We start from the raw sequence: 12,187 nt of genomic DNA, 5'->3' as shown, positions 1-12,187 counted from the left end.
AACAGAGCACTTGCTGGTAATGGAATTTTATTTGGTCTTCGGTGTGCCCTGCTTTCACTTGAAAATACTTAACAAAGAAAATAACAGTTTGATATGAAAGGAAGTACTGTGCATGCTGCTCATAGTGAGTACTCAAATATAGTGTCTAGACATTTCTTCAGAGGACTCAGTAATTTACAATTACATGGAATCTTTTGAAAATACAGAACTTAGAAAGAATATAAAAAAAAGTTTTAAGTTTCCAAAGGCTTTATGCAATAGCATTTAAACTTATCCATCTCTTTAAATGCCTTTTTAAGGGGTCTAAATGTTTTAAATTTTTTATGCACTGACTGACTTGGACTAAGTAAGTACCAGGTAGTAGTGTTCAAAGCACTGAACGAGTAAACTCATTTAATCGTTATGTCATCCCTGTGGAGGTAGATATTGGTGCTTCCCATATTTTATAGATGAGGGAACTGAAGTACAGAGAACTTAAGTAACTTGCCCAATGTCACAGTAAGTGGCAGACCCAGGATTAAAACTCAGAAAGTCTGGTTCCAAGGAGTCCTAGTAGTGCAGTGGTCGGACACTCAGCTGCTAACCAAAAAGGTCAGCTGTTTGAACCCACTAGCCACTCCATAGGAGAAAGATACGACAGTCTGTTTTTGTGAAGATTAACAGCTTTGGAAACCCTAAGGGGCAGTTCTGCTCTCTCCTATAGGGTCACTATGAGTTGGAATCCACTTGATGGCAATGGGTTGTTTTCGTTGTTTGAGTCTGGTTCTAGGATCAACCTAACTACTGTAGTCTCTGGCCTCCCACTATCCAGTGTTGTCTCCTTTTTAAAAATGGCCAGTAAGATTTGAAATAGTTTTTATTTATTTCTTGGATCTCAGAAAAGGCTCATTTTTTGATGTGATATTTCTAATCCTTTGATACTTAATTTTGCAAATGGGAATTGAGGAAAAGGGGGATTTGTTTTAATACTGGCTGGTCTTTCTTTTTAATCCATTTAAGTTTTTTCTTCTACATAACTCTTTCTATATTAAAAGTATTCTTTTTTAACTTGTCAGGGATATGGTCCTAAGTACTTTTCTTGGAAAGAAGCAGTGGTATTCACTTTGCTCACCATTAAATAATTATTTTAAGAAAAATTGTCTAGTTTGAGAACTGTTCCATTCATACATAGATTTAAATGAATCGTTTCTGTCTCCAGAGCATAAATTGAATATCTCCTAAATAAGATTCATTGAAAGTATTCTTTGAAAAAATATGTTAAAGAGGGAATAAAGTAACACTAGGCAACAGGAGGTGGTGATTGGTCATTTAATATTATGTTAAAGTTGTTCCACGCCTGTTTTTATTGTGACAGATGATTTGAGTTGTTTGAAAGATAAAAGTTGTATGTTAGGCTTAACAAATTAACAAGTACTGTTAAATACCCCATATTTTCTGCCTTTCAAATTAGCTGATTTGTTGTTGGTACAAACTGTTTCAGAAGACAGTTTTCTTCAGGAACCTCTTCATAAAGCTTTGGAAGAAAGTTGTTAAATGATCAGCTTTAGCATACTCATTATGCATACTATGCCATAGACTTATTGAGTCCAAGACTTTCTAATGTACCTGGTTAGACCTCGATCTTTATTTGCTGTGTAATTTGATTTGAGAGAATGATGACCGTCTGCTTTATGCCTGAATGTAGAACTTGACAATTTCTAAGGTTAGGTTAGTTGGCTCTCTGGTGTGTAGTGCCTAAGGCTAGCTGGAAGGCTGGTGGTTCAAACCCACTAGCCACTCTTCAGAAGGAAGATTGGGCAATCTACTTTCATAGAGATAACGCCTTGTAGACCCCTCAAAGGGGTCGCTTGGAGTTGAATCAATTCCGAGTTGAATCAATTCCATGGCAGTGAGTTTGGTTTTTTTTTGTAAGGTGCTTGTAGCATTTTTATCAGTAGCCTAGCCATTGTATGTTGAGATAGCACTCATAACATTCCCCTAGAAACTGGGGTCATTACTGCGAAGGAATCTTAAATAACATTGGGGATCATGGTGTTTCCTTTTGATTCTTCTATGGGTAAATTCAGGGATTGTGAGAATGGCACAGGACTGGGCAATGTTTCGTTTTGTTGTACATAGAGTCACTATGAGTCAGAGCTGACTCGACAGTACCTAACAACAGCATCATGGGTAAACTCTGGTAATTTTGAATAAAAATTCTTAGAAGACTTGTAAATTGTCCTTAGAAAGCATTAGAAAAGGTAAATGTTCAAAGAGCATACTTTTCTTTGGGAAAACCCAGACCAGTTGCTGTTGATTCTGAAGGGTAGTGGCATATGCGTCAGTGTAGAACTGTGTGCCTGCAGTGATTCGCTTTGATATGGTCTTTCTTGCAGTGGTTTTTTGTTGTTGTTATTGTGTGCCATCGAGTTGGACCCGACTCATAGCGACCCCTCCTTGGGTTTCCGAGGCAGTATCACTACGGAAGTAGATTGCCCCATCTTCCTTCCGAGGAGTGGCTGGGGGGTTTGAACCGCCAGCCTTCTGGTTAGTAGTCAAGTGCCTTAGCCATTATGCTACCAGAGCTCCCAGTGGTCTTTTAACACCTACCAAATGATTGGGTGGTGGTTGTTGTTGTTGTTGTTATGTGCCGTTGAGTCAGACCCGACTTATAGCGACCCCTCCTTGGGTTTCCGAGGCAGTATCACTACAGAAGTAGATTGCCCCGTCTTCCTTCCGAGGAGTGGCTGGGGGGTTTGAACCGCCAGCCTTCTGGGTAGCAGTCAAGTGCCTTAGGCACTACGCTACCAGAGCTCCTAATGATTGGGTAGGTCTGTGTAAATAAGGTGCATAAAATCCTAAAGAGGGTATCGGTCCTTTTTGCCATTTTGCTAGGCTTAAAATTAGCCATCCCAGAGGCAGAAAGGTGGGACCTAACTACCACCAAGAAGAAACAGTAGAGTGCATCCTTTGGACTCATGGTCCTTCCCCACTGAGAACCTCCTGGATCCAGGAGATAGAGCTGTAACACCAGAGATCACACAAAGTAGCAAGAAGCAGTGGCAGATAAAAGGTAACAGCAGAAAAGACCAGAGTGAGACAGTGCATTGGGCTTCCTAGCCCACAGAGCAAGTTACGCTAGACTTGCCAACCCACTGGGAAGAAGAACTGATTGTCTTTGGACAGGAAGCTTCTTAGCAAGTGGGGTGCCTTTGGGCACTTATCTGGGAGCTAAACAGCTTTGTAACACTTGGTGGAACAGGGCAGAGGCCATCCTGAAGAAGTGCTGAAGAAGAGTTGTCCCTGTGGGCATGGCTAAGAAGTAGCTGTCCTGGTCAAAGAGCTGTAAGAGTTGTTACTGTTACTTCCCTAATAAACCCCATAATCATGAGTTTGATCTGTGAGTTTTGTGTGGCTATTGCAATGAATTATCGATCCCAGCTGTGGAATAGAGATGTGCCATGGGAAAGAAAGCTGGTGTCAAAACTGGTTTTTAAAAAAGGTTGGAGAGAGGAGGTATGTCTGACCTCCACCTCTGGGAATCAGCCCCAGGCTGATACTAATACTGATTATCTCTCCCCACATGAAGTTAGAAGAGGTCAGATGGCCCTGCTGTGCCATTTTCACAGTGCTCTGTATGGTTTTCAATGGCTACTTTTTCGGGAGTAGATAACTAACCATCTCTTTCAAAGTGCCTCTTTCAGTTAGCAGCCCAGTGTGTTAACCATATGCACTACTCAGGAAGGGGACAATAATACTTAAATAATTTGTGGTATTGCACATTCAACAAATACTTGTGTACTAGGCCCTTAGAGGCTCCCTGATGGCACAGTGGTTAACCATTCAGCTGCACACTGAAAGGTTGGGAGTTGGAACCCCTCTTCTTGTGGCTCCATAGGAGAAAAACCTGGTGTTTTGTTCCTAAAGATTTCCTCCTAGAAATAGGACAGTTCTACTTTGTCATATGTGGTCTTTATGAATTGAAATCTACTCCCGGACATCTAATGATATCAACAACAAGCTCCCTAGTTGGTGCAAGGTCCCTAGATGTTGGTGGTTCAAACCTACTCAACAGTACTTACTCAACAGTACCGTGGAAGAAGAGGCCTGGTGATCCAGTTCCATTAAGATTCCAGCCAAGAAAATCCTATGGAGCAGTTCTATTCTAATACATGGAGTCACCATGAATTGTAATCAGCTTAAGAGCAACTAACAGCAATTACTTTGTACACTATGTGGCACTGAAGATATACTGTCTTCACTGTCAAGAACTAAGAGTCTAGTATAACAATATAAAAGAGCTCTGGTAGCATAGTGCCTAAGGCACTTGACTGCAAACCAGAAGGCTGGTGGTTCAAACCCACCAGCCACTCCTCAGAAGGAAGGTTGGGCAATCTACTTTTGTAGTGATACTGCCTCAGAAACCCAAGGAGGTCACTATGGGTGCATGTAGCAACACAACATAATGATATAAAATTTTATATGTTATTTTATGTAGTTCATTTCATTGAGTTAACAAATACTTACTGAGTACCTGTAGTGATGCTTAATAGGCCATAGGGATAGAGCAATGAACTGAACAGATAAAGGTTCTGCTTTTATAGGAACTGTATTATAAAAAGAAGAGACAATCAAGAATTAAACAAGTAAAATATGCACTGTATTAAATCTACTGCCATTGAGGCAGTTTGGACTTAACAGTGACTATATAGAACAGTAGAACTGCCCCATAGGGTTTCCAAGGCTGTAATCTTTATGGAAGCATAAAGATATATGCTATATCTTTCTCCTATAGAGCAGATGGTAGGTTTGAACTGCCGACCTCTTAGTCTGCAACGGGTGCTTTAATCACTGTGCCACCAGGGTTCATTTGTGGTATATTAAAAAAGAAAAAACCTCACTGCCAGCAAGTTGATTCCAACTCATAGCAACCCCCATGGGGTTTCAAAGGCTGTAAATCTTTATGGAATCAGATTGTCTCATCTTTCTTCCATGGAGTAGTTGGTGGCTTTGAACCACTGACCTTTTGGTTAGCAGCCTAATGCCTTAACCACTACACCACCAGAGCTCCTTTGTGGTGTATTAGATGGTGACAGCTGCTTGAAGAAAAACTGATGATCCAGAGAAGGTTTTCTCATACCCTATTTGAGAGAATTCAGGCCAAACTGAAACCCACCTCTCTTCTGAGAACACATCGTCCTCCATAGCTCAGTTGTTGTGTTCAGTTGACTTGGTTCCAACTCCTCACAACTCTGTACGTCAGCGTAGAACTGGCCCATAGGGTTTTCTAGGCTATAATTTTCACAGGAGTAGATAGCCAGAACTTTTCTCTTGCAGAGCAGCTGGTGGATTTGAACTGCTGACATTTTGGTTAGCAGCTGAGTGTTTTAACCATTATGCCACCAAGGTTCCTAGATCTTTCAGTAGAGGATACTTTTTCCTTTCATGCACTCTGTTCCAGAAACAGAAGTTGACAGTCTGACACCCAAAAGTCAAAGTTCTTTGAGTTTCATGCCATCTTGTGGCAGTATCATTCTCTACAACCCCTCACTGTCGTCATCTAATAACTTCTCAGTCATACATACCTCTTCCCAAGTGCATGAAGACTATGGGATTCTATACCCTTCCTGCCATAGTCTTCAGAAATAGTAGTGCCATCATAAATAACCCATCCAGTGACCTAGCCTTGCAGTTTGTGTTGTTGTTATGTGCTGTCGAGTCAGACCTGACTCATAGCAACCCCTCCTTGGGTTTCCGAGGCAGTATCACTACGGAAGTAGATTGCCCAACCTTCCTTCCGAGGAGTGGCTGGTGGGTTTGAACTGCCAGCCTTTTGGTTAGCAGTCAAGTGCCTTAGGCACTATGTTACCTATCTCAACCACTTATTCCCAGAATCATACCATATCTTGTCACCTCCTGGATTGGTCCATTTGGGCTATTAACCTTCATTAGATCAATTTCTTCCACAAATTTGATGCTTTGGGAGCACTCATCTGCTTATAGTTCTCTATATAACTGTGCCTTTTGTTATCTGCTTTCTATAAAATAGGAATCCCTAGGTGGGAGGATCAGTTACGTGCTCAACTACTAATGGAAAGGTGGGTGGCTGGAACCTACCTAGAGGCATCTCAGAAGAAAAGCCTGATGATCTGCTTCCAAAAGATCACAGCCTTGAAAACCCTATGGAGTGTAGGTCTACTCTACACATGTGGGTTTACTGTAAGTTGCAGTTAAATTGAGAGCAGCTGTAGATTGGGTTGGTTAGTTATTTAAAATGTCTCTTTCCTCTCTGGTTAATTGTTATTCATTCTCTAGGACAGTGTTGCTCAACATTTGTTTTTTAATTCATGTCCCTTCTCAGTAAACATTTCTATTCTTCTGAAAGTCCCTGCTTCTTAATTAGCTTGGGTTTTTCTGTGATAACATACAAGACACCTTCACTGGCTCTCTCAAAATAATTTTAGGGACCCCCTCAGTGTTTCTGTATTATCCTCATTCATGTCTTTATCATTGTATTTTTCTAATTTTTTATAGCTCTTTAATGTGGTTTACATGCACAGACAGCACTATAATATCCATGAAGGAAGGAGAAAGGGTCTTGTACCTCTTTTTTTTTTTCTTACCACTTGACCTAATGCCCATATGTGGTAGGAAATTTTTTTTTAAGTATTAAGAGATTGGACAAATGTTGTCATAAATTCTTGTAATAGCATTTGTACCATATGCCACAAATAATACACTGAATTACTGAAAGTAGGAGTGTATAATATGAATACTTGGACAAAATATGTCTTTCTCCAAAAATAAATAATATGATGTCCTGAATCCAAATAAAGTCTGATTTTGAGCTCTGGTTTTAGGATAATGTAGTTGTGAAGTGACTTTAAAGGGGAGTTTAAACAATGCTGTTGTAGCCTGTATCTTAACCTGGAAGTACTGAATACGAGGGCTTAACAAGATAATTTAAAAATAAACTCTTTATCTCAGCATTTCCCAGGCATTTAAGCACAGAACCTCACCCCTACTCCTAGTTTGTTGATTGATTTATTTTTGCATAACATTTATTAATATGAACATATTTTTGGAAACTCTCTCCTCAGTTAAAATTCAGAGATTAAGTTTTTTAACTAGATACTAGGTTGAACAATGAAGTCACTGATCTTTTACTAGCTTAGACCTGCAAAAAAGGGTACTAGAAGTACATTGAAAGAGTTCTAATTCCTAGTCAATTCAAGAGTTTTAGCTCTTGAGAGTGTGTTTACATTGTCAACAGCAGCCACCAGGGCTTAATAAGAGTAAGCAATCTTACTAAGCAAAATAAGATAGCTTATTTTGTCTTTAGCTTAATATTGCCTCTAGCCAAAAACAAACAAACAAACTCACCACCATCCCTCCTATCTGACTCATAGTGACCCCTCCTCGGATTTCTGAGGTGGTATCACTAGGAAAGTAAATTGCCCAGTCTTCCTTCTGAGGAGTGGCTGGTGGATTTGAGCCACCAGCCTCTGGTTAACAGTCAAGTGCCTTAGGCACTATGCTATCAGAGTTCCTGGAGAAAGATAGTTGTTCCTAATATATGTTAAGGTCATTATGTTTTATGGGAAAAAAAAAAAAAAAAAATGGGGCAGAAGGCATTAAGTATGTGTGGAAAATGCTGGTTTAAAAATCATACTACTTTTTAAACTAGATACTAACTTTATAAGGTTTTACCATATCTGGTTTGGAGTTCCTTTTTCTAAACTGTAATTTTTTATTCTCTTCTTGTTACGCATTTCCTTTCAGTATATGGGTTCAACCATTAGAAATAAAATTATATATATAAACTGTATAAAATTACATATAAATTAAGTTGCACCCAGCTCAGTTTTAGCTGTATATGCCTTTGAAATAAAATACTTGAAACTCTTCTGAGAAAATGTTAGGGATTGTCTCATTACATTGAGATACTGTGTTATAACCCTTTGAATGCTTGATAAATGATGTGATTTTAAAATGTGTATGATATATTTATAGGATAGAAGATGCTGATAATTCTGAAAAGAGTGTAAATGAAGAAAATGGAGAAGTATCAGAAGACCAATCTCAAAATAAACATAGTCGTCACAAAAAAAAGAAGCATAAACACAGAAGTAAGCATAAGAAACATAAACATTCCTCAGAAGAAGACAAAGATAAAAAACATAAGCATAAGCATAAACATAAAAAACATAAAAGAAAAGAGGTTATTGATGCTTCCGACAAAGAAGGCATGTCTCCAGCAAAAAGAACTAAACTTGATGATTTAGCTTTACTAGAAGATTTGGAAAAACAGAGAGCGTTAATTAAAGCTGAACTTGATAATGAGTTAATGGAAGGAAAGGTCCAGTCTGGAATGGGGCTGATATTACAAGGTTATGAGTCTGGCTCTGAAGAAGAAGGAGAGATTCATGAAAAGGCAAGAAATGGAAATAGGTCTAGTGCTAGATCCTCAAATATGAAGGGGAAACTTGACCTTGTGGACAACAAAAATAGTGCAAAAAAGCGAAGTAAAAGCAGATCCAAAGAACGGACTAGACATAGATCTGATAAAAAGAAAAATAAGGGAGGTGTTGAAATAGTTAAAGAGAAAACAACTAGGAGCAAGTCAAAGGAGAGGAAAAAGTCGAAAAGTCCATCCAAAAGAAGTAAGTCTCAAGATCAAGCGAGAAAATCCAAATCCCCTACCCTTAGAAGGCGCTCTCAAGAGAAAATTGGAAAGCCCAGATCTCCTACTGATGAAAAGATTAAAATCGAAGATAAAAATAAATCAAAGGATAGAAAAAAGTCCCCAATTATAAATGAAAGTAGAAGTCGAGATCGAGGCAAAAAATCCAGATCCCCAATTGATTTAAGAGGTAAATCCAAAGACCGAAGGTCAAGGTCCAAAGAGAGAAAATCAAAACGTTCTGAAACTGATAAAGAAAAGAAGCCAATTAAATCTCCCTCTAAAGATGCTTCTTCTGGGAAAGAAAATAGATCACCCAGTAGAAGACCTGGTCGTAGTCCTAAAAGAAGAAGTTTATCTCCAAAACAACGTGATAAATCAAGGAGAAGTCGATCTCCACTTTTAAATGATAGAAGATCTAAACAGAGCAAATCACCTTCTCGAACTCTGTCTCCTGGTAGAAGAGCCAAAAGCCGATCCTTAGAGAGAAAACGAAGAGAACCAGACAGGAGGCGGGTTTCTTCTCCAAGGTAACTTGTTAATATGTTTTACCAATGCACCAAATATTGAAGCAGAAACTAGACCTTTTGGACAAATAAGTGAGGTAGTGAGTTTCATAATTTTACGTATAATTCAGACCATTAACAATACTAGTATTTGCACTTTTTGTCATTGAGTTTCTTGGTTCTGGATGTTTCACAAACACTGAGCTTGGTAACAGAATTAGTTTTTTTTTTCCCCCTAAACTCTTGATTTAGTTTCATTTATGTCATTTCCTAAATTACTCCTTTAAATACAAATAATTTGGCTGACAAATCTATATGCACTTGTACATTGGGGATGAGGAATTTTACTTAGTTGAACAATGTAGGCTGAAACTTCTAATGTTAAGGAGAGTAATCTGTCTATAATGTTTCTTTCATTTGCATGATTTTGGATTTTAACTATAAATTGAAACTATCATTTTTTTAGCCCTAAAACTATAAAGTGGGAATTTTTTCTAACACTATATAATCTTTTTAAAGAGCTCTGGTGGCACTATGGTTAAAACATTGGGCTGCTAACCAACAGGTCAGCAGTTCCAATCCACCAGCAGTTCCATAGAAGAAAGATGAGGCAATTGTTTTCCATAAAGATTTACAGCTTTGGAAACACTGTGAGTCAGTTCTTTGTCATTTAAGGTTGCTGTGAGTTGGAATTGACTCAATGGCAGTAGTTTTCTTAGTTTTATTCTTTTTAATTTCTTTTATTGAAAAAGTAGTATTTTAAGTTCAGGAAGAAGAATGCAAGAAACGATTTTGTTTTGTACTGATAGTAATAATAGTTCATATTTGTATTACATGTTCAGTTTATCAGAGTTCTTTCTCATAAATTCTCAACTGACTATTCTAACTTCTGAGATAGAGGAGCACTTATTTTCATATTTATACTATTAATATTTATAAGAGGAAACAGATTTGAGGAGGTTGTAATGTTTACCTAAAATCTAATTAAGGTACAGAAAGGATGATTTTATGTAAATCATTAAACCAGTTTAAACTACTTGAGAAACTGATATTTCAGTATATGCTTTATATTCAATAATGATGCATCATGAAATTAGCAGCCAAGTTTTGCTTATTTAAAGCCATCAACTTACATGTGTAAAGTTATCATTAATTCCTAGGCATTATATTCAAATTAACATTAATTAACATAAATATTGAGATTTATATAATATTTTCAGAGAAATTTGCAGAATGTAATTTTCAAAGTCAGGAGCCCTGGTGGTACAAGAGTTAAGCAAGTACTCACCTGCTAAACAATAGGTTAGTTAGTGGATTGAACCCACCAGCTGCTCCACGGGAGAAAGATGTGTCAGTCTGCTTCTATAAAGATTTACAGCCCTGGAAACCCTGTGGGGCAGTTCTATCCTGTCTTAAAGGGTCACTGTGAGTTAGAATTTGAGTGTATGTCAGTGGGTTTATTTTCAAAGTGTTCTATTTTTTATAGTGAATTGAAATGGACCCCTTTTTCCTTTAGCTTTTGGTATTGAAGCAATTGTGTTACTGATTCTGTTATTGAAATTGTTTCCTAGTAGTCTTCAGTTTGCTTTCAGTTTGAAAAAGAAATCCTGAGGACTTTATTAAGGCCTAGAGCTAATAAACATTTGAAACAGTTTTTTGGTTTTTTTTGATGTATAGAAAAGGGACATACTAACGAATGAAAAATTTAAATGTAGAAGCATATAAAATTCATTCCTTCACTTTTTCTATGCACAGTTTTGTTTTTTCTTATGAAAATGGTGTTATACTTTTTGTAGGCTTTGCTTTTTCCATGGGACAGTTACATGACAACACATAACATCTTTTTTCATTATTTGTAAGAGTAACGTAGTATTTCATAATATAGATGTACCATGATTTATTTAATCATTTCATTGTTAAAACTAATGATAATTTAATTTGTTCCCAACTTTTCACTATTGTATGCAAAGATATCCATTGATCGTGTGTGAGGTTTCTTTGTAGAAAAGACAAGAACAGAAGGGGAATTGCAAAGTCTAAGAGTTTGTACATTTACGTTTTAGAACATTACTGCTAAATGTTCTTCCAAGAAAGTTACACCAATTTGTCCTTCATAGCTGTGGGCTATCCTTTTCCACAAACTTTAATTTGTTAAAATTTCATTGTTACTGCATTGAAGCAACTAAAAACTCTTTCTTTCCCTTCAACTTTTACTTTATCCCATCTCCTTATATTAGCCAGTCTTTGCTTTAAGAAATAAGTATTTCTGTCTGCTCAGATGGTCTTACCAAGAAATACTACATACATATCTGAGTCAGTCTACCTTGCTATTTTGCCTGAGTCAGAAAAATTCTTTCAGTTTATGTACACCATGTCCAAAACTGTAAGGCAGATTGTATTTTACATTTTTATGAAATGGGAAAAATGTAATCTGTTTTTATTACTTACAGAGAACAACCTATTTATAGGCTTGTCTATTTAAGATGAATAGTCTTATCTAAATACAGAACACCATTAAGAAATTTCCAAAAAATTGAGTTGTAGAAAGGCCTGTAATAATACAGATATCATTAAATAAACAAACTTTTTAGAAGGTACCTATAAGACAGATGTTGAAAAGTCAACTTTGAGTAAGGGAGACTTGAGAGGATACCGTATTGAACGTTGATTGTAAGATGCTCTTACACTTAACTGACATTAACAGTAAGAGTCTTAGTTGCGTAAATGTCAAAATGTAGAAAGAAAATAGTCTTCAGATTTAAGAAATGCAATACTGTTACTCACTTGCACATGTTTTCTTTGCCCTGATAATCTGAAACAGGATCATTGGCTTTAACATTGTAAATAACCTTCAGTAATTCAAATTGCAAGACCTAAGAAATGGACCTTTTATTAATACCAAAATGTCATTGTGATCATCTAAATATGTTTTATTTTAAAATGCATTAATTGTTGTTTGCTACCTTTAGATTTTTGTGTCTTTTCCTGTGTTCTTTATATGTGACAGAAAATTATTTAG

The 12,187-nt window shown here is 37.1% G+C and overlaps 1 protein-coding gene across 1 annotated transcript in view; it reads left to right on the top strand.

Moving 5' to 3' along the window:
- PRPF4B (pre-mRNA processing factor 4B) overlaps positions 1-12,187 on the top strand; it is a 52,995-nt gene that overhangs the window by 1,810 nt on the left and 38,998 nt on the right. Inside the window, 1 exon segment of the mRNA XM_007935355.2 lies at positions 7,993-9,193. Within this exon segment, the coding sequence (XP_007933546.2) occupies positions 7,993-9,193 (1,201 nt within the window).

This window comes from Orycteropus afer, unplaced genomic scaffold (assembly GCF_000298275.1).
Source record: "Orycteropus afer afer isolate SDZICR_OR568_19922 unplaced genomic scaffold, OryAfe1.0 scaffold00027, whole genome shotgun sequence".
In the NCBI taxonomy this organism is placed as follows: Eukaryota; Metazoa; Chordata; class Mammalia; order Tubulidentata; family Orycteropodidae; genus Orycteropus; species Orycteropus afer.
Note: the sequence above shows the minus strand (reverse complement) of the source record. Positions and strands in the feature narration are given on the sequence as shown.